At 33.0% G+C, this 20109-nt stretch overlaps 1 protein-coding gene across 4 annotated transcripts; it reads right to left on the bottom strand.

Annotated features, from left to right (window-relative positions):
• Positions 1–7927: 7927 nt before the first annotated feature.
• LOC105158649 (glutathione-disulfide reductase) lies at positions 7928–19970 on the bottom strand. 4 transcript variants are annotated; one of them, XM_011075468.3, is made up of 17 exons: positions 19726–19970; positions 18813–18968; positions 18507–18571; positions 17434–17503; positions 16798–16869; positions 15973–16176; positions 15615–15688; positions 15447–15530; positions 13199–13286; positions 12911–12992; positions 12194–12270; positions 11232–11339; positions 11028–11092; positions 9985–10098; positions 9585–9684; positions 8740–8793; positions 7928–8239 (listed from the first exon to the last, which is right to left on the bottom strand). In XM_011075468.3, the coding sequence occupies exons 2-17, from the start codon at positions 18951–18953 to the stop codon at positions 8147–8149; spliced, it is 1491 nt and encodes a 496-aa protein (XP_011073770.1). In that variant the 5' UTR covers positions 18954–18968; positions 19726–19970; the 3' UTR covers positions 7928–8146. The 4 variants fall into 4 exon arrangements, with proteins under 4 accessions (XP_011073770.1, XP_020548302.1, XP_011073771.1 ...); XM_020692643.2 differs by having other exon boundaries at positions 18813–18963; XM_011075469.3 differs by having other exon boundaries at positions 19591–19730.
• Positions 19971–20109: the final 139 nt, after the last annotated feature.

The following is a 20109-nucleotide window of genomic DNA, read 5'->3' as shown; positions in this document are numbered from 1 at the left end:
TTATTATTTTTAAACACATTCGCAATCTGGTGAAAGTAAATTCGCAACACGACGCGACCAATAACTGTAGTGTATTGGGATCTGTTTCACCAATTACATCAACTTCTAATCTTGAAAACATGAACACGTGATCCTCTCCACGACGGCGGAACGCTATCACGTGTCTTGGTCTCGTGAATGATACATGGGAATTGCCTTCAACTACTTAAAGAAAATCTCAAAATCAACAATGTAGAAATTTTTCTCTACATAACCCCACTGGATACCGTTGCTTTATACGATCGTCCCATATGCGACGGCCACGAGTTTTTAATCACAATTTTATATCGATTTGCATTGTTATAAAAGTAGTTCAGTGACAAAAAAATTATTTAACCTACAATAAAAAAATAATAAATTAAACGAGTGGGGGCTCCCAAAGAGGCCTTAAATGACATAAAAACGGCTACTTCTATTTCCATAGGTGATCATAGAAACTAGTAGCAGTTAGCTAATGAGGACAGCGGGGTTGGCCTCACCTGCCTATCCGTGGACCATAAAGCACTAGCATCGATACTAGACGAGACGGCTATGATTAGTATTTTCGGAGCTATGATAGTAAGGGGTGAGGGGCTCGCAGCACACCATTCATTCCCCAGTATATTTACTTTCGAGTATTGAATGAGGAACAAAATAACGTTGAATTTCACTCAGTTTTTTTTTCGTTCACATCAGCAAATTCATTGAATAATTCTGACTAACGGAGGGATTTATTTATTAGACGCAAGTAAAAATTGAGAATACTAAATATAATTTTTCAAATTATGTATAATTATATCAAATCTTGAAAATAAAAACTAGGAAGAATAGACGCATAAATATAATAGGAAGGTATGGTGATATAGAGGTGTGATAGAAGGAAACATGGTTGGTAATTTTGCAATGGATTTGGAAGTGAAGGAAGACGGAATTCCAGGGCAGGCAAATGTCCAACTCCAAGAACCAAAAGTTGATATCATTCTGCCACCCTTTCCAACGACTTTATTGTACGTCCCTCCTCTTTTCTTTTTATTTGTGGAACAAGTAAAAATAGGACAACCAATATAACAATATCTCATAATTAGGCACATATATTAATTGTTTATTTTGTTTATTAATCTATATTCTAGTAAGAAAATAGTTGTAAACAAAAAAAAATTAAGAAAAATTTAAGTATAAATTGTAATGTTTTTTTGGAAGGAAAATGTAAGTTTATATTAGAGGCGATAATTATTTTAGATATGATTGAACTCGCCTTGGATCAATCCCATTCGGGTCTGAAAAATTAAAGGCGGCAGGTAGCATGGTCCGAAGTGGGTCTCGGTTCTTTAAGGACTCACCTTGATATAATAATTTAATATATATATATTATTTTATTTTATCTTGATATAATCGATGGAATATTATATCTTGGTACGAGAAAAATAGATTGAGAAAATTTTACTAATCATTCCCTTCATTTTGTATTAAAAAATAACAAACTAATATTATACTAATATAATTTTAGTATATAAGAAATTTAAAAACCTTATTAATAAAAATATTTATCAAACAAGAATAAAATATTTCTTGTGAATAAAAAATATTCATCCTTAATTTTGATACAATAGTTTTTGAGCGATTTTGTTATCTTTTTCTTTGTCGATGATGTACAGTATTATCAGTGAAAAATGAGAAAAGAATTGAGAAAAATTATATATATATATGGGTAATAGAGTAAATAAAAATAAAATATATATATTTTTGTCTTTTTGGCCTTATTTTTCCACTTTTCCGCGCAATTTTAGATGAAAATGAAATAGGACTTTAAAAGGGTTTCATAGATATCGAGTTTTACTTTCCCTCCACCTCTTTCCCCTAACCAAACATCAAATCATTTCTTATACATTCATTTTTACTTATAATTTTCTTATACTCTCACTTTTTACCCAAATTAAACATACTGTTAACGAGAAGGAAGATGAAGAAGTTGTAAGTATAGTATAATTGCTATGAATTGTTTGGATTATTTTGTTATGAATAATTTCATTCGTACTTGTGGGAACTTATTTTCTGTATTTGAATATTTGACTTAACCCGTGAATAAATTTAATTGTAATTGATATGTAAATTTTCTATATATATACACATTTGTAGAACAAATAAAAAAAATTAAATTTTAAATCTATTTTTCCCAAAACAAAAAGTAATATCTATTTACAGGATTTTAAATTTTAATCATTTGACGATCCTTAAGGTCTTATTACAATATTAGGAGTTTATTTCGTCGAATATTCTAATAATCTTACAAACTTCGACATTTTATTTATGCAAACATTTTAAAAAATCACTTTTAAAATAAAAAAAATTAATATTTTTAAATTGTTTAGGCATCTTCAAATGTAAAAATTTACAAAATATTTCAAATAATTACATAACTTAGTCTAACAAAGGAGCTCTAAGGTAAGCTTTGCTCTTGCTTTAATAAAGCTAGGTGAACAGATAAAGGTTAAAAGTGTTCACATCTAGATAGAAGAATGTGAAGTAATTAGTAGCAAAAAACTTTGACTTCAACATAATGTTTAAAAACTTAGGGTACCAATATGCAAATATTATATAAAATACAGACAACATGAAAAGTAGGCCACAAGATGCTCATGATATATATCTCCACATCCTTATAGCAAGCAATGCAGATTGCAGACCCTTCCACCATCACCCCATGTGCTTTAACCCTTCTCTCCCCAGTCGAAGAGTTTCAAGATTTGGGCATTCTCATAATTTGTTCAAAGTTGGAGGACCAATTGGTTAATGGATATTGATCTCTGGTGTGCTATTTGGGGGGTGGATTTCAATTTCTTGCTCACACTTTCATGGCAAAAACGACCGCAACTCCTCATCATGCTCTACATGTACATCTTCCTGCACTACCCATTCTGCTTCTGTTCTTGCTGATTTTTCCAATTCCGGCAGACGTCTGCTCAGCCTCGGACGCCAAATCGATGGCAGAAACTACTCTTGACAGCACAAGAGCGTCGCCTGCTGCCGTTGTTCCCACGAAGATGTCGGACGAGGATCGACAACTGTTTCGTGCTGCTGCCCATGAAGTTCCTAGTGGTCCGAATCCTGAGTCCAACTGATATATATGCATCAGTGATTCTATACGAGTGAATTAGACACTGCAAAGTGTTTAATTATTTCAAGGGTTTTTGTCGAAAGTCCAAAGCTGTTGTGCACAAAGGATATATGGAAATCAAGCTTGTTGAGTGAGTTCATGTTGTTGCCATATATTTCGTGTGTTTTTATATACACTTTGTGGTAAAGGATGTTGTCCCAGAACCATCCCGTTGCCATCACTAATGTTCGTTTTATTACATATATGCAAGAACAAAATATATATATATATATATATATATATATGTACTTGAATAAATTAACTATTATGGATTTTAATAAGCTTCATGTGAAAAAAAAGTTGATTACAATTGAGTACTGCATATTAATTTCTTGTTTGAAGATTTTCATTTATTGAATGTTTATCCACCGTTAGAGATAATTATGTATATAAATTGAGTCCATTTTGTTATTATTTGATGAGATGGAAAGTAATCCTATGTATTTTATTTTTAGTTGATAAAATGATAGAGTGACGTGGATTATTAGTCAATATGATTCTACTATAAATATCCGTACACCACACATAAGTCGATACATTCTCGCAGTCAATTAAAAAGTACGTTAGGTCATCCTATTCAGAATACCATCAGTTATCTTCGAGGAGAATCATTAAAAAACCTTTGTGTTTTAGAGTGCGGATGTCGAAGACACACTAATTATGTTAGCTTCTCTCGACACAGACGAAGGGTCTATTATCAAATCCAAAACAAGGTTAGATTTGCTCGTAATTTGAGACACGATCATTTTAGATATCTGTAATTTTAGAGGGGTCTTTGTAATTATCATAAATATTAGGAGAGCCCGTTGTAATTTATTTATTTATCTTTTTTCGTATAAATACGAAAAACTACAAATAGGTTGGCTGTGATATTATGGGCATTATTGAGTTGGCAATTTAAAGGATGAGAGTGATGGGAATGCATAAAAGTCCATATATTGCTTTTGCTTTGGTGAAAGTTATTTTTCAGAAAGGCTGTGGATTTTTGTATTTGTCATCCAAAGAGGTGTCCCAAACAGCCAAAGGGGAAAAAGTGATTTGATATTATGTGCTACTGTTTGTATTCAAATTATTGATGCTTTCTAGGACATAACTTGGAGTTTAGCTCTTACATTAAAAAGGAAAAATATGCAATTTTTATGAAAAATGAGAAAAAAATAAAATAGCAGATTACCATCTATCAGAACAATTTGCTTTATTTTTTGAAACATAGGGGATAATTTGCTAATTCTGTTTTTTCCGCAGCGGATATTTGCTCAACGTATTGAATAATGTTCCTTACAAAGTATGGTCACAATTTTGAATTTAAAAAGATTGATACCTATCAGTTCATAATATTTTTATAATTGAGAGTTGGCCAAATAGAACATTTCTTACAAATATATAAATTAAAATTTTTTTACTAAAAGATGAATGTAATATTTACTTATAAAATTGTCATTTAAATTAAAAGTTACAAAAAAGGGTGATAGTAAAGGGAAAGAAGATTCACTTTATTGATTAATGCTATAAGGAGAAAATCATAATTAGATTCAAATAAAATAATTAATTATTTCTTTACCTTGAAGTGCATTAATTTAATTTATAAATCTTATATTAGAGAAGTTAGAATACTAATTAAAAATACTAAGTAAACCCAACTTTAACAAAATTCTAATACGTACAAGTGCTGATTCCATATTATTAATTAGAAATAATGAAAATTATATTTGAGTATCAAGTTTAATTAGAATATTATTTGATTCTTTGCACTGTTAACTTATGTTTTTTTTTAATTTAATTACCATTAAAATAAAAATTTACAAAAAATCATAATGAAATGTATGAGTGAATATTCTAAAATAAAATAAATAATATTTGATGATCAGAAAAATTATAAAGTATTTCAAAAAATATATAATAAGCATAATTGAGATTATGAATTAATTTTTCAAATATTTTTTTAGGGTCATTTATGTAACCTTATTTAAGTAATCTTTTTAATAATAAATTAAAAATAGTTATAAAAAAATAAATTTTATAGAAAAAGACAATTTAATAATCTTAATACTTCTAAACTACTTAGATCATGACAAATATATATGTCTAAGTAGTTGAGAGGAATTAAAATTACTAAATACTTTCTCTTTTGATTAATTAGAACTTTATCTTTTTTATTACTAATTTCTATTTATTATTAAAAAGAGCAATTTAAGCAAGGGTACAAATGTCTTTCTTACAAATATATAAACTTAAAATTTTTTACTAAAAGATTACCATAATGTTTATAACAATTCTAAAGTCGTTGATGTTGTTCCCTTACAACATTAATTGAAATTGCGTATTAAAATTCAATTATTCAAGGAAACTTTTATTATTTAATAGTATCAAGTAAAATAATTTTAGAAGTGAACTATAAATAATAGAATTAAATGATTTTAAAATAATTATTATCAATCTTTTTGAAAATTGAATAATTATATATATTCATGTTTCAATGATATAAATAAAATTATGAACTTAAATATTTTTTTGTAGCTAATAAGTAATATATTCACTTCTCAATATACACTTATACATGTGCAATGTACGTGATACGTTCTAATTATAAATAATTATATAAATATGTTTTATTCTTGTAAAATTATAATTAACACCTCTTGAAATTATAGTTGTAAGTGCATACCTAATAATTAAATTTTACACAAATACTTGATGAGTTACATTAATTCCAATAATACCGTGTCAGATGTGTACGTATAATATTATAAATGATAGTTTGCTAGCATCAAGGAGTATCAATTTAATTTACATTAGAATAATGAAGCTAGTTATTTATATTACTATAGTCAGACAGTCAATGCCTACGCAAAATAGAAACAAACAAATTAATATTTATGTTTCTGCTTATAATAATATATTATAAAAAATAAAAATTTTAATCAAAATTAATGCATTCTTAAAAATTATTACTGATGCGTGCGATTTTAGCAAGGGATATGCCAAGTTTGGACTTTTGACAATGGACTTGGACTTTCCAATAAAGAACTAGAGAGACGGAACCTACAAAACAACACGTTAGCATTCCAACGTTCAAGTTAGTATCGAATTTAAGAAAAATAAAATTTAAAGGATAAAGCGTAATAAAAGATTGAAGTATAATGATTAAATGTCAAAGTGGAATCCTTATTCAAAAGCGTATAAATACTATAGGAAAATAATAGCCAAAGTTTCAGTTTGAAGGTATCCCCGCTTGGGGGATCAAACCTCTGTTTACAGAGAAGTGTCCCCTTCATCAAGGAACTGTACGTGTGTTCTATTTTTGGGGTAAAGTGGGTAGAATCGGTTAAGATGAGCCACGATTCATCCTAATCCTCATTAATCTTGCAGTTAGGGTTCTATGCAGGTAAGAAAAAGAGTTCTTGACCAGGAGGATTCCTTGTCCGCAGCAGGGAGTTTGGTTGGCTTAAGAGTCCGAGTTTTTATGGAACCTCCTACAACACGTGTCCTCCATGGAGGATAAAGGGCCTACATGGAGGGTCTAGATAAATGCAACATGTGCTCTGGAAAGATGTCTAAATATAGGTTCTGGGCCAATTATTGCTAGTTGGGCTACATTGAGTGACATCATCCTCATGGGCTGCTATATTCATTTATGGGGGCCCTGAGCCTTTTAGCTTGTTCTTGGGCCAAGTCTCCTTGGGTCATACACATCAATTATGGTTCTTGCCTTATATATTATACATGATATATAAGGATAAATTACAATATTTTCTGAGATTTGTCAAAATTATAAAAACCTCATTATTGTTTGAAAAATTACAAATATTATATGATTTTAAAACTCGTTTGACAAAGAGCTCAATATATTAGTTGACTACCCAACATATTTTTTTGAATTATAAATTAAAAATTTATATACTTTTTTAAAAAATAAAAATATTTTTATTAATTAATATGCTCTGTGGATTATTTAACAACCAATCACGGTGCTTTGAGCAAAAATTTAGAATCCCTCCCATTCTTTTGCAATTGGCAATAGAACATATCGGGAACTATTTGGCTTAAATTGAACTATTTCATTACAACTTATAACTACATTTAGAATCAGCAGTGACGAACATGGGCATGTTCACAACCGTGAACTCACGACAGCGAGTTACATAGTCTGTGATCGAAAATCACTGTAATAGCTGATAGGTTTTTGCTTTGAACTATTTTTTACGACTTATTTTCTAGTTGAAGAGTTGAACTAACGTGTATTTCAGGATGAGTCATATGACTCTCAAATAGAGCAACATGGCAAGATTTGATAAACTTTTATGAAGCGTTATCATCACAGAGTCATGTACAACTGATCATCTCAAGGTAATGTTTTTTTATAGTTGCTGAATTTTAAAAAAATTTATATTCACCTACTCTGAAAGTACTGTATTCAGAAACATTCTCGAATTATACATTACAAAAAAGAAAAAAAAAAAAAAAAGGCGTCATTGAATCGCAACCTTTTGGTGGATGATATACATGCTTCTAAATGTACGAAAACATAGAAGGGGGAAAAATTGTTTCAGTCCATTACCAAAAAATTGTCTACCTATTGTGATCAACTGATAACCTAACTTCCATTAACTGTGGAGACATTCAAGTTTTTCTTTTTTCTTGTTTGGTAACTAAGCATTCCGTTACTTCATGTCAAAACACTCTACGGAATGAAACTGCAGCACCCAAAGGTTGATTGCTGTCTGCATGCTTCATATACAAACACATAAACCACAGTGGAATTTAAGGCAGGCCTTTCTTCCCCAAATAGAGCAAGCAAAGAAATTTCAATCTTTACGCAACCATGTATACAATACTTGCATGTTTATTAAACTGTTGCAGATATAAATCCTCCTGTAGATGTTGTCTCGCTTCTATCTGCTATATAGTTTCTAGAGTAAATATGATCCGTTGTAACCAAATTTCCAACTATGAAGTATTATCATGTTTTCAAGTCTATAAGTTGGTCTTTGGTTTAGAAGCAGGAACTCGCCTAGTCACAGACCGCATTGTCACAAACTCCTCGGCAGCAGATGGGTGAATTCCAACCTGACAGAAACGCACGTAGACAAATTTAGCAACAGTTACGTGATCTGGATTTTCACTCATAGTTGTGGAGCATGTAATCTATGCTATAGATTCTTGATTTACTTGCTAATACAATCAAAAAATAATTACATAGACAAGCCCAAAGGCTGACCAGCAAAAGAGCACCTCAGTTTGGAAAATTTGCATTTACACCCACCACAGTACAATTTCCCACTTTGCAGTTCGATTTTCAAAAGAATCTGTAGTATGAAATATGACTACAGGAATTTTCCGAAACTGACAGATTACTTTCTGATACGCCTAAAACTTGCCAGTGTGATTAGAAGTAAAATCAATTTCTGTTAAATGCACCAAACAGAAGAGAGAAAAGGCCATGTCTTGTGCCTTTTGCGCTAGTCGAACTTCCAAATTCTTCACACTTTAAGAACATGTATAGGCAAAACTACTATATTATGGTGCAACACATAACCATTTGCTTTATATAAGAAGATGAAGCTTACAGTGCTGTCAAATTGCGCTTTTGTTGCTCCACATTTGAGTGCAATGGCGATGCCCTGTGACAGACACAATATTATATAGAGTTCAAATAACACAAAACATACACCAAGCGTAGTAACCGCATCAGATGAACAGAGCAGGTATGTGATTCTTGAAATAAGATGGTACCCAGATATTAGAGCGGAATAATACTTGCTGAAACCATATAATCTAGTCATTGAATTGATGATCAGGCACCACATGTTGTATCTTAAAGTTACGAGGAACATTCGCATATTCCTTGTTTTTAATGAAAATGTCACAAAGATGTGCTTTTAGGCCATTTATTTAAATGTCAATAGATGCTACCAAGCCCAAAACCAATACAAGCTTAGTGTGCCAATGTCATTTACCACAAAGGCCCAAACCATGACTTCCCCATCAAGTGAACTTCCTCCCATCCCGTTCAACTATATTTTCAAATCCACGTTTATTAAAATAGAATAAAGTACTCTTTCACCTCTTTCAGAAATTGTAATCATATTTAGCAAGAGTCTTCTATTTTTCTTCACAAATCCATGTTTACTAACATATCAAAAACGCATATAGTTTCTCTTTTCTTGTACATGCAATTAACTAAAGCTTTCATTTTCTAGATTCATATTGCAAGATACACAAGATAACTGTAGCATTGGAAGACTCCACTCTAAGCAATAATTTGGGAAAGTGTAATGTGTCATATAGAAAAGAAATTGTTTTGTCACTGGATGAAACTGATTCGTCTATTTGTCCTGTTTGTTCTAGAATAAGCAGTGTACTAATGCTCTATATGCCATATAACGGACAAAAGAGGACACTGAACGAATACCTGCATGATCTCAGGAGCATCTGGCCCACACATGGATGCTCCAAGAACTTTATCAGTCTCAGCATCAACAACAAGCTTCATAATTGTCTTCTCTTGTCGTCTGCGACACAAAAATAGATATCATCATTGAATTACAAAGACAACCATTCAAACATAGAGAAAGTAATGCTATATCTATTTCATGAAATTGAGTCATTAAAAAAAATCCAAACAGATGAAGCTAATATATTATCATGACAAGTTCAAATTATCCAACAATGTGACAAAGCATGGTTAAGAGTTCAATCCGCACAATATTCATGGAGCAACATACCTATCGTGGTTGTCGTAGTTATTCACTCAGGCACATCAGAATATTAGAACATTTTATACATATAAAATACATTTCCAACAAGCATACCCCGAGATGGAGTTCTTCATTGGATTAAACGTCGATGTGAAAACCAGAACATCGCCATTGGCTTTCTCTAAAGCCTGTTCCTCACTTAGACCAACAACAGAGAGTGGTGGTATGCTGTCAAAGTAACATATATACAAGGTTCATCAACAGAGGTTCAGGAAATCAAATAAACAAATGGGACAAAAGAAATGTGGAATACAAGAGATTTTGCTAGAATATTTATACAACCAAATACAAGACAAGTTTATTATGATAAGGTAACAACTGATTTTATCGCGATTACATCATTACAGCTAGAAATTAACACAGACAAGTGAAACCCAAGTATGACGTAATATCAGACCAGACATGAAAATTATGACAGATCCAAAATTTTGTACTTCCAAGTATCGTTAACACACTTTTAAATAATAACTAGTTATAAGGTGGGTGGACAATATTTCGGCTTCAACACGATAACTTTTGAGTACCACTTCAAGAATTAATTCCAGTCTAGCCCAATTGGTGCTATGAATAGTTCATGTAAATTGCAAAATAATTTTGTCACAGATGGTCAAGTTTCCAGTCCCACACCTTTCTAGAACCATCTATGTTACTTTTCTTCCCCATTTTCCTTGTAGACTACGCCTCATGCTTTTATTTATTTACCATGGAATTCATACTCACATTTGAATTTTATCAAGCTAAATATTCTGAGGTCATTCATCACAAAATTTACTTTTATTTTCCTGTTAGAGCATTCAGTTGCCCAGACTAGTGAAACCAACATTGAGAAAGGCAGAAGTAGAGAGTAAAGAACAATCATTAGCAGAAACTAACACTAGCCACACAAAACCACAAACATATTAATATCTCATTGAAAGCTATTTTATTCTACATCAGACCAAAGAACATAACCGATTGCACATATAATAAGATATGTGATAAACGACGCATATGCCACAATGAATAAGATATTCAATTTCAATCTATGATCTAACCATATGCCATATGAAAATGATAAACTAAGCAATTTAAAAGGTCTGTTAGGAGGATGGTAGTACCAGAACACAGCACAAGGAATATGGTCATAATCAGGTGCAGTAGGCTGTCCACCAAACACAGTTTTCTGCAACCACATTAAAGAAACAAACAAACATTTCTATCAAATTTTGGGAAAAATTCAAGTATGTACGAAAAACCATGCACGTCTGAATCAATTAACTGGAAACAAAAATAGAAGTCATAGTTGGTTGACAGAAACATACGGCGAAACAGGTTCCTTCCATCAAAGCAACAGGAGTAAGATTCATTCGGTTTGTAACATCACCAATGGCCCATATGCTGGGTATGTTGGTACGAGAGTAGTCGTCAACCTGGGATCGAAAGGATAAGTAAACTGTAGAATACCAAATATGACAACCTAGCACGTCTTTGCAGCATAACAGCCTCATCAAAATGGTGAACATATGAAGAAATAGGAAAATGAATCTGAAAACACACCATCGTGTTCCACTAAGGATGTCTAAGTTTCTTTTTATTTTGTCCAAAAATCTCAGACGTATACCCTTAATAGAAGCTTTTTTGTCTAACAATGTCAACAATACCCTTCTATTTAGATTTCAAGAAATGAGAAGAAAAATCATAATCTTCAGATTTGACATGTCGGAAGCTTGGTCAAGTCTTCTATCTTAATCCAGCAATAATTTGTCATAAACATGTCCCTATTTTAGGAGTTAATTATGAGGCTATTCAATATCCATTTTCATCAAATCAAATGGAAAGTCTTCAAGTAGAATCTAAAATAGCATTAATTTATTTTCTTATCTTTTATATGTACAACACACAGAAGTATAATAACATTGGAATACTAAATATAAAGCTGACTTTCTTATTTTAGTAGGAATATCGACTATGAATCCGTAACATCCTTTAGGGGATGCAGAGAGCAACATCTACTAGTTAACCCATTGCTTGTTGACATTTGCAACACCCTCAGAGCATAAATTTTGAAGGATCCAACTCCAAGGATGATGCATATAGACAGCATGCAACCAGTATGAGCTATGCACTGCTTTACAGCAATGATCAGGCTAAAATTATTGCAGTCTTTCAGCCATCATATGAACTGTTTATAGCCAAATCAACAGTTCTCATTATTTCCACACGCTCATAGATAATGATGTTTTCAATAATGATATGGGAAAAAGTTAGAAGAATATTCAATTACCTTCACAGCTCTAGTCGCAGAATCAAGCTCAACGCCTACAGATTCTAGATTTAACCTTTTCGTGTTAGGAGCCCTGCCTGCGGACATTGAGGAGATATCCATCATCAGCCTCTCAACCAAGGGAACAATTATGTCAACAGAATAATTTTGTGATGTGCCGAAAAATTCATGTAACCATAAAATATGCTGTCAAAAGGATCAACTATCCAGAATAACACATTGTCTTGCAACTGGTGCATCAAAACACACATATTAGGCTAAGAGAAATTATCAGAATTTCTCTTCTAACTTCCAACGAAAAAAAGTAAATTCTAGAGAACCCATCAACTGTAAAAGCAAGTCTGAGAAGGCTGCATATAATGCCTGAATAGAATAGCTGGTGCATTATTTTCTCGATGACTAGGAAAAACATAAGCGGACCCAGTTAGTCTATCCATTACCTAATCAATTTGGGAACACACAAAGATTCCAGGGAGATCAATTCTTGGACTTGGAGAGAAGATGTTATTTGGTATGAAGTTAAGACAAAGCAAGGGAAATTTTGGACTTAGAAGAGTTCATGCAATCAAAACCATGAATGAATCCAGTCTAATGTCAGAGAAGTCACTGGTATTTGTTAAAATTATGATCATATCTAACAGAAGAAGTAAAATTTTTCCAAATCACTAAAACTACCAGTCAGGTAGCGAGAGCAAGCTTCAGAATACTGTATGTTACCAGTGGCAAAGAGCACAACGTCTGCCGTGATTTCCTCACCATGGTCAGTTCGCACTTTTATACCACCTTCTGTTTTAACCAGCTGCATCACCAGTATTGTCTCAAATTGCAGCAAAACTAGATATGTCATGATCATAAAAAATAACAGCAAGGAAGCAAAAGATCCAGCATACCAAGAGGCAGAGAACACATCAGATTTGTTTATCAAATGCCTACTTTTTGTTTTTTCCACACATTTTGTGTGTGAAAATGTATTTGAAGGAAGTTAAAGTCACAAATATACAGCACCTCAGTTAAGGATGTCCTTGGATGCAGGTTGATACCCCTGCCTTCCAGATTTCTTGCAACCACTGCTCGCATTTCATCATCAAAACCTCTGTGTTAAGATCGGAACAAGACTGGCATGAGATCAGATCAGGAAGTTTGACTCAGTGTTATCATTATATTTACTGGTTTAGTTCTGTTCTTTGAATCCTTCTACTTGGAGTTATTGAATGAATTATCACCTCTAGTAAAGAGGAGTGTCTTGCTATTAATTGGGAACCATTCTCAAAGAATTAGTAGCAACAATGTCTCTAACATGACTTCGAAAAAATGCATCTTGCTTTCCCAAGTTACCCAATCCAAGTCCAATAAAACCTGTTCTACCAAATCATACATCAATATACTCATTTGAACCAAGTCTAAGTTAGCACTTTCACCAAGGTGTACATCCAGAAAGTCTTGGGTCAATATCTTAAAGTATTTTTTATTTTATAGATAGCGAAAATCAGTTTTAACAGTGGTGAGCCAATATCTTAAAGTTTTTTCATTTTATAGATAGAGAAAATCAGTTTAAACAACGGTGAGGCAATATTTTAAAGTATTTTTATTTTATAGATAGAGAAAATCAGTTTAAACAGCGGTGATCATTGATATGTGTAACATGACACTGACATGTTCATCTGATATTGAGGAAAGGAAAGATGACAAAAGGAGTAATTCTGCTGAAGCTTTCAGTCATTTCTTTCATAAACTAAAGTATGAAGCTTCACATATGGCTCACGCATTTGTAAAGAGGCCAAAAAGACCATTCCCCTCTAACTACATAAACGTTAAAGAAATTGTTTTCTTATGAGAAGTGTAGCACTTCCCTCTAACTATATAAATGGGGCAAAGGCCATAGGTTTTCCACAGTGATCTTCATAAAGTGCGCTTTCTGAATCCACTATTATTTGAAGGTAACAGAAATCTCAGGAACAACAATCAATCAAAAAGATGGGCGAACAAAGAAAACTTTCTCCTAGATTGACCACGAAGCAAACCTGAGGCCTTCTAACTCTTATGTTGCTGTGAATTGAGATCAGCCTCATCGTGTATTATTTTCATCTTATTCATATAGCCAGGCAATTCTTCTTTGGATAATAGAACACTCAAAATCTTGGTCGATGAACAAACACTTTCCTGTAGTTTTTAATTATCCTAGAGAAAACCAAGCAAGTCGTACACACTGGAAACCCCTCAGAGCCCATTATCATCTTGCACATTAACCACATATAACTAAGTAACAAGCCATATAGCAGTCTGAACATTGTGGCCAACATCATATAAAGCTGCTTACTGAAGGGGGAAACCATCTGAGAAACATATCACCAAGAAAATGATAGAAAATCTAGAAAATTTAGTACTTTTATGCTAAGAGGGACTAGAACTGAAGTGATCAAGTTTATCACAGACCACAATCTAAGAGGTAAGTCATAACATAGAAGTAATCTATAACATTAAGAAACCATCTGAGAAACATATCACCAAGAAAATGATAGAAAATCTAGAAAATTTTAGTACTTTTATGCTAAGAGGGACTAGAACTGAAGTGGTCAAGTTTATCACAGACCACAATCTAAGAGGTAAGTCATAACATAGAAGTAATCTATAACATTAATAAGTCAATCCAATAAACCGAAAGTAATATAATAGTCGAACATATTTGTTAGTTAATTTTGTAATTCTCTTTGTAATATGAATTTAAAACAAGCAAAATTTAACAAGCAAAATATGGAGGAGTTAAAAGTATATTCAACACAGAACTTCAATATATTCTTCAATCTCTCAATAAATAGAGATACATTAGCATCATATATAGACACAAAGATAGTAGTACTTAGGAATGATGTAGATGAAACTATAATTCTTGAACAAAATGGTGCCAAAACTAAAATTTAGTCCCACATAAAAACTCCAACCAATGGCCTTAGTCATGCCATTATCCAAAGTCCCATCATTCCTTTCTGAAAGATTGCACCCACTCTGGTATTGAATGATTTGGTGATTGACTGATTGTATCACACATCTACTATGTGTGTGAGATAGTTCTGATAATCCATCAACATAATCTAGAGGGCAATAAGACAATGCATATACTAAAATCACAAAGAGTGCACGACAACAGGCAGCTTAAGTTATGAAATCCATTGTATAAGTAAATCATTGTACATATGTCTACGACTCAGAAGCTTCATTCAACACAGGCAATATGATGAAAGTCAGAGAGATTTACCTTAAAGGAAGTTCTTTTCTGAAACATAAATCCACTGTTGCGCCCATCCCTCGCCATATTGAAGCAAACTCAACGGCAATGTACCTATATTAAAAGAAATCGCAGCCACTTAAACTTCTAAGTGGTCTTGATGGATGTACTAGAACAATGTGAGACGAGATAGTATACCCTCCACCAAATATGACAGCTCGCTTAGGTAACTCTTCCAAGCTCAAAGCTTCATCTGATGTTATAGCCAATTCCTACATTGAACCATAAAACAGATACAAGTCATTGCAGATAAGATATAAGAGAACAAGATACAGGAGAAATCAACATTGAAGATGTCATTGTATGAGAAGATTGGAAGTTCAGTAAATCAAACAATTGTGGCGAAAAAGGAGGTCTACACTGAAATAGAGTCTGTATAGAGGATCTCAATCCAACTGTTTTGTAACATAAAAACTGGTGTAAAGGTTAAAAGATCTAAGTTAAGAAAGCTTAAGATTGCTCTACAGACATGAGTATTGATCAAAATCATACATACCTGGCCTGGAATAGCTGGAAGCTGAGCTCGACTTCCTGTTGCAATCAGAATGTGTTTCGCTGAATAACTTATTTTGGTTCCATCCAGTTGAATAACTTCAACTTCATTAGGACCTACCACTCTTCCCTCTCCTTCGAATAGCTTCACTCCAGCATTTGCAAGTAACCGCTTATAAATTCCATTTAATCTGACTATTTCTTCTGTCTGCGATAAATGGATATGACGGAACTAGCATATGAATACTCAAGAGCTCATAATAAGGAAACTAGTCAATATAGAAAAAATGCTTAGAGAAGCAGTTTTGATCATTCCATAAATTCTGGAACCACTAACAGGCAAACAGCAATCATCACCATCCTTGCAAGCTAGAAAAAAAAATAACCCACATCCTTTGTGTCAGATGCCTTTGCTTTTGCAAGCAACACCATCCTTTGTGTCAGAACCCTTTGCTTTCGAAAGCCTTGCTTGCTGTTGGAGAGGAGACTTTCCTAATTCTCTATTAAAAAGTAGTTTCGTGCATCATTCATATCATTCGATGAGAATTTCAATTTGAGAGCAAAAATCACAAGTGGCTGGCACAGACTTCTCTAAGTAAAAGACAAAAGCAACTTTGGAAAGATTGTCCATTTAGATAAATTAATCGGTCTTAAAAGAATTCTAGTCTCGGTTCAAACTCCATATGACACATCTATATTGTCTACCCTGCATTAAACTGCCACCAGGTGTTGTATCCAAAAGATTAAGAGAGTGGATTGGGTTCTAAATATAAAATTTAGTGTGCACTTGTGGATTCGAATATTATCAAGGAACAACTTCTAATTTTACCTTCTTCTGTAAAAGTTTCTTCCAATTGAAATCAATCTTCTCGTTTAGTTCCCACCCATAATTCCTTGCATCCTGCAAACACAAAGAGTTAATTGATCAAATTAATATACATCATTTGGATGGATAGTAGTAAATTTTTAACATATCATTAGAGACTACATAGCTCAAATAGAATATAAAAGAAAACAAATCTCATTAAAACAAGTTTAGAAGTACATACTCTACATATATAAGAAGTAACACATCTGTTAGATCCTGTAATAGTTGACAAAACTTCCTAGCATACTCGAACTTCTCAACCAGCAAATCAGTTAAAAGGAAAGAATGATTTCCAGGAATACCTCAAACAACCACTTGCTAACAGTGTGAAAAAGAATGCAATATTTCCAGAGTCAATAGTATTTTTTTGACACAATTTTAGAGATCCAACATCTTCAGTAGGAATTGACTTTCAATACTTAGAAAGGACAATAGCATAAGAATGCTTCTGTATTAAAAGACTATTCAGGTACAAGTACTATTGGAAAAAGAAAAACTTGTTTGTTGATACTGTATGGAATAAGTTAATAGCTCAGTAGAACTTTTTCAAATGCATAAGTTCACTCATCCGATGATATCATCAAGTCCAAATCTCACCTCCAGTTCAGGGCCAAAGGAAGCACCATAGACCAAAATCTTTTTAGGAACACAACCACGAATGACGCACCTGAAATATGTACAAGATTAGCTTTTCCCATTCCCAACATCATTACTACAATATTGATCAACGTTCCTATACACATGAAACATTCAAGAAAAATACAAGCCGATGCTAATTTAGAACAGTAACTTGTCCATATATCATCCATTGTAGTTGACCAGTGACACCAACAATTGCGACCCCGCATAACAGCAATGTTATATTATTACAAAAATATTGGATGATTGAAAACATTAGTCCAATAAATTGATAGTAAGAACATAATCTCGCAACGAACATCATGTTGCAGTAAAATTGCAGATGTTAATAGCTATGGTTGCAACTTGCAACTGGAACATGATGTGCTTAGTGCCACAAGGTATGTTAGGAACTATTTTCAACCCCAAGGTCTTCTGGACTATATGGAAATTATAACTTCCAAAATTCTAACTGTAATGCCGTCCCAAATTTGATAATTTGGGGGTTGGGGGGGGGGGGGGGGCAAGAGAAATATGCCATCAAAGTATAGGAAGATGCAATGGAATCTCCATATTTGATAAGAATTCCCCAATTGAAACTAGCTCCAATAAGATGTCAATTTCCATGTTAAATAATGGTCCAATGTGAAAACAAATCCACCTACAGTCAGCACAAGTAAAATCAGAAATCACTCCCGAGTAGCGGACAAACAAAAAATGTCATCAATTTCTAGCAGATTGAGATAAAGAGCAAAGTCAATCTGAGGCTTTCACACGGTCTATCTTCTAGAGACAAAGTTGACACAAATACAGACTTCTATTCCCTGGGTTGGCTAAGATCATTACTAGCTAAAAATATTTATCAATAAAGTAAATAAAAACATAGTCTTCCAAAAATGTTTTGGAGGATGACAAGTGAAATCGAGAAAATTCAGAATAGATAGAAACTAATTTAGAAACCATCAAATGTAATGCATGTCCAGAGAACAATGTGAAAAGGACCAGATACATCACTTATGAACCTAATGTAGCTAGAGTTTCTATCAACTCACGTTCCGCCTACTCCTCCTACAACTTCAGAGCTGATAGGATGAAATGGAAGCTCACAAATCCCAACCTGGAAAGACTAATATTTTGTGAGTAACAAATTAAGAAATATAACTATAAAACTTGTAAATGAAACATACAGGGAAAATTCTACCGTATAACCAACAATAAAAGGAAAAAGGGCACACGGAAATAGTATCATGATACACTATAAGGAAGATATACATAGTACATCTTTGCAAGCGAACAAGCTAATAACACAAATAATTAGTGTTTATATAAACTATTGAAAGCATTCCCAGTCCTTGTACCTTAGCTCCATACTGTGCTGAAAAACGTGAGGCACGAACTCCACCACTTCCTGCCCCAATTACAAACAAATCAAAGTCATAGTGAGTCTCATCTTCATTGGGTTTGTTAAGCTCTCCATCAATAAGCATCTTCCTCGCCATTTTGATGATACTATACTACAAAAAAAGCCCACAAAGAGAAAAAGTCACAAGAGCAGAAATGTAATAAGAAATAAGCATACACGAAGAAGCTTTTGAGCAGCCAGAAATTAAGAGAAAGAGAGAAGCCCAGATTACAAGCAAATTAGTAAGAATTTATATGCTGACTTTAAGCTAAGACCTAATGTTTGAATTCTGAGAAAAAACAAAGTTAAAAAAAAAAATTAAAAAGATCAGAACTTTCAGAAAGCTGAAGGGAATATGCAGAAGATATATTACTGCAACTAAAGCATATGACAACAAGCTTTTCAGCAGCTAAAAATTAAGAGAAACAGAGAAGAATCCGATATCACTTGCAAATTAAGATCAATTTATATGGTCTGAGTTTAAAGTAAGGTTTAATAAAATTTGACTTCTCAAGGGGAAAAGGGGGGGAGAAAAAGAACATCGAAGTCCCTAAAGTTCAAAATCAAGGAAAATAACAAAAAAAAAAAAAAAAAAAGATCACAACTTCACGTAACAAATATGCCGATAACAGATTACTTCAACTAGATATCTAGTTTTTTTTCCGTCTTCTATTCATTGGAAGACAGCCCATTCTCAAGGTTCACAAATGTTAAGCATAAAATAAACAAGAAACCTCCAAAAAACTGATCACTGAAGTATCTCCCTTCCTTTCTATTCCTGGAGGATTCTCTCTTAGTTTTCTTCCGGGACAAATTCACACTGGAGAAATGAAGAAAAGAATCAGAGCATAATAGTCCAAACTGAATACCTTTATGAAGTGCAAGTTTGATTGTGATTTGAATTGCTTTGCCTTTTCTCTCTCGGACCTGTTTGCTTGTGGGGTTTTAGATTGGATGTGAAAGATCGATGATGACAGATGCAGGGCAGTAGAAGTCGGTGTTGTGGGTTCGAATTGTAGAGTGTGAATCCGGGGGCTCGCACGAATACGATCCTCGCTTCTGGGCAATCACAACCACCAATCTTGACTGCTGACTGCTAGCACTGAATATTACTTGTAGTTAGGTGGAGTAAGGGAAATTCTTATTCGACTCTTGAAATTCTAGTTAGAACCAACTCATTTTAATTTAAATTAATTATATAATAAATATAATATATTTATTATATAACTTAAAAAAATGACTTATCATATAAT

Source organism: Sesamum indicum, linkage group LG3 (genome assembly GCF_026168435.1).
Source record: "Sesamum indicum cultivar Baizhima isolate 11 linkage group LG3, ASM2616843v1, whole genome shotgun sequence".
Classification (NCBI taxonomy): Eukaryota; Viridiplantae; Streptophyta; class Magnoliopsida; order Lamiales; family Pedaliaceae; genus Sesamum; species Sesamum indicum.
This window is presented reverse-complemented; position numbering and strand designations above follow the sequence as displayed.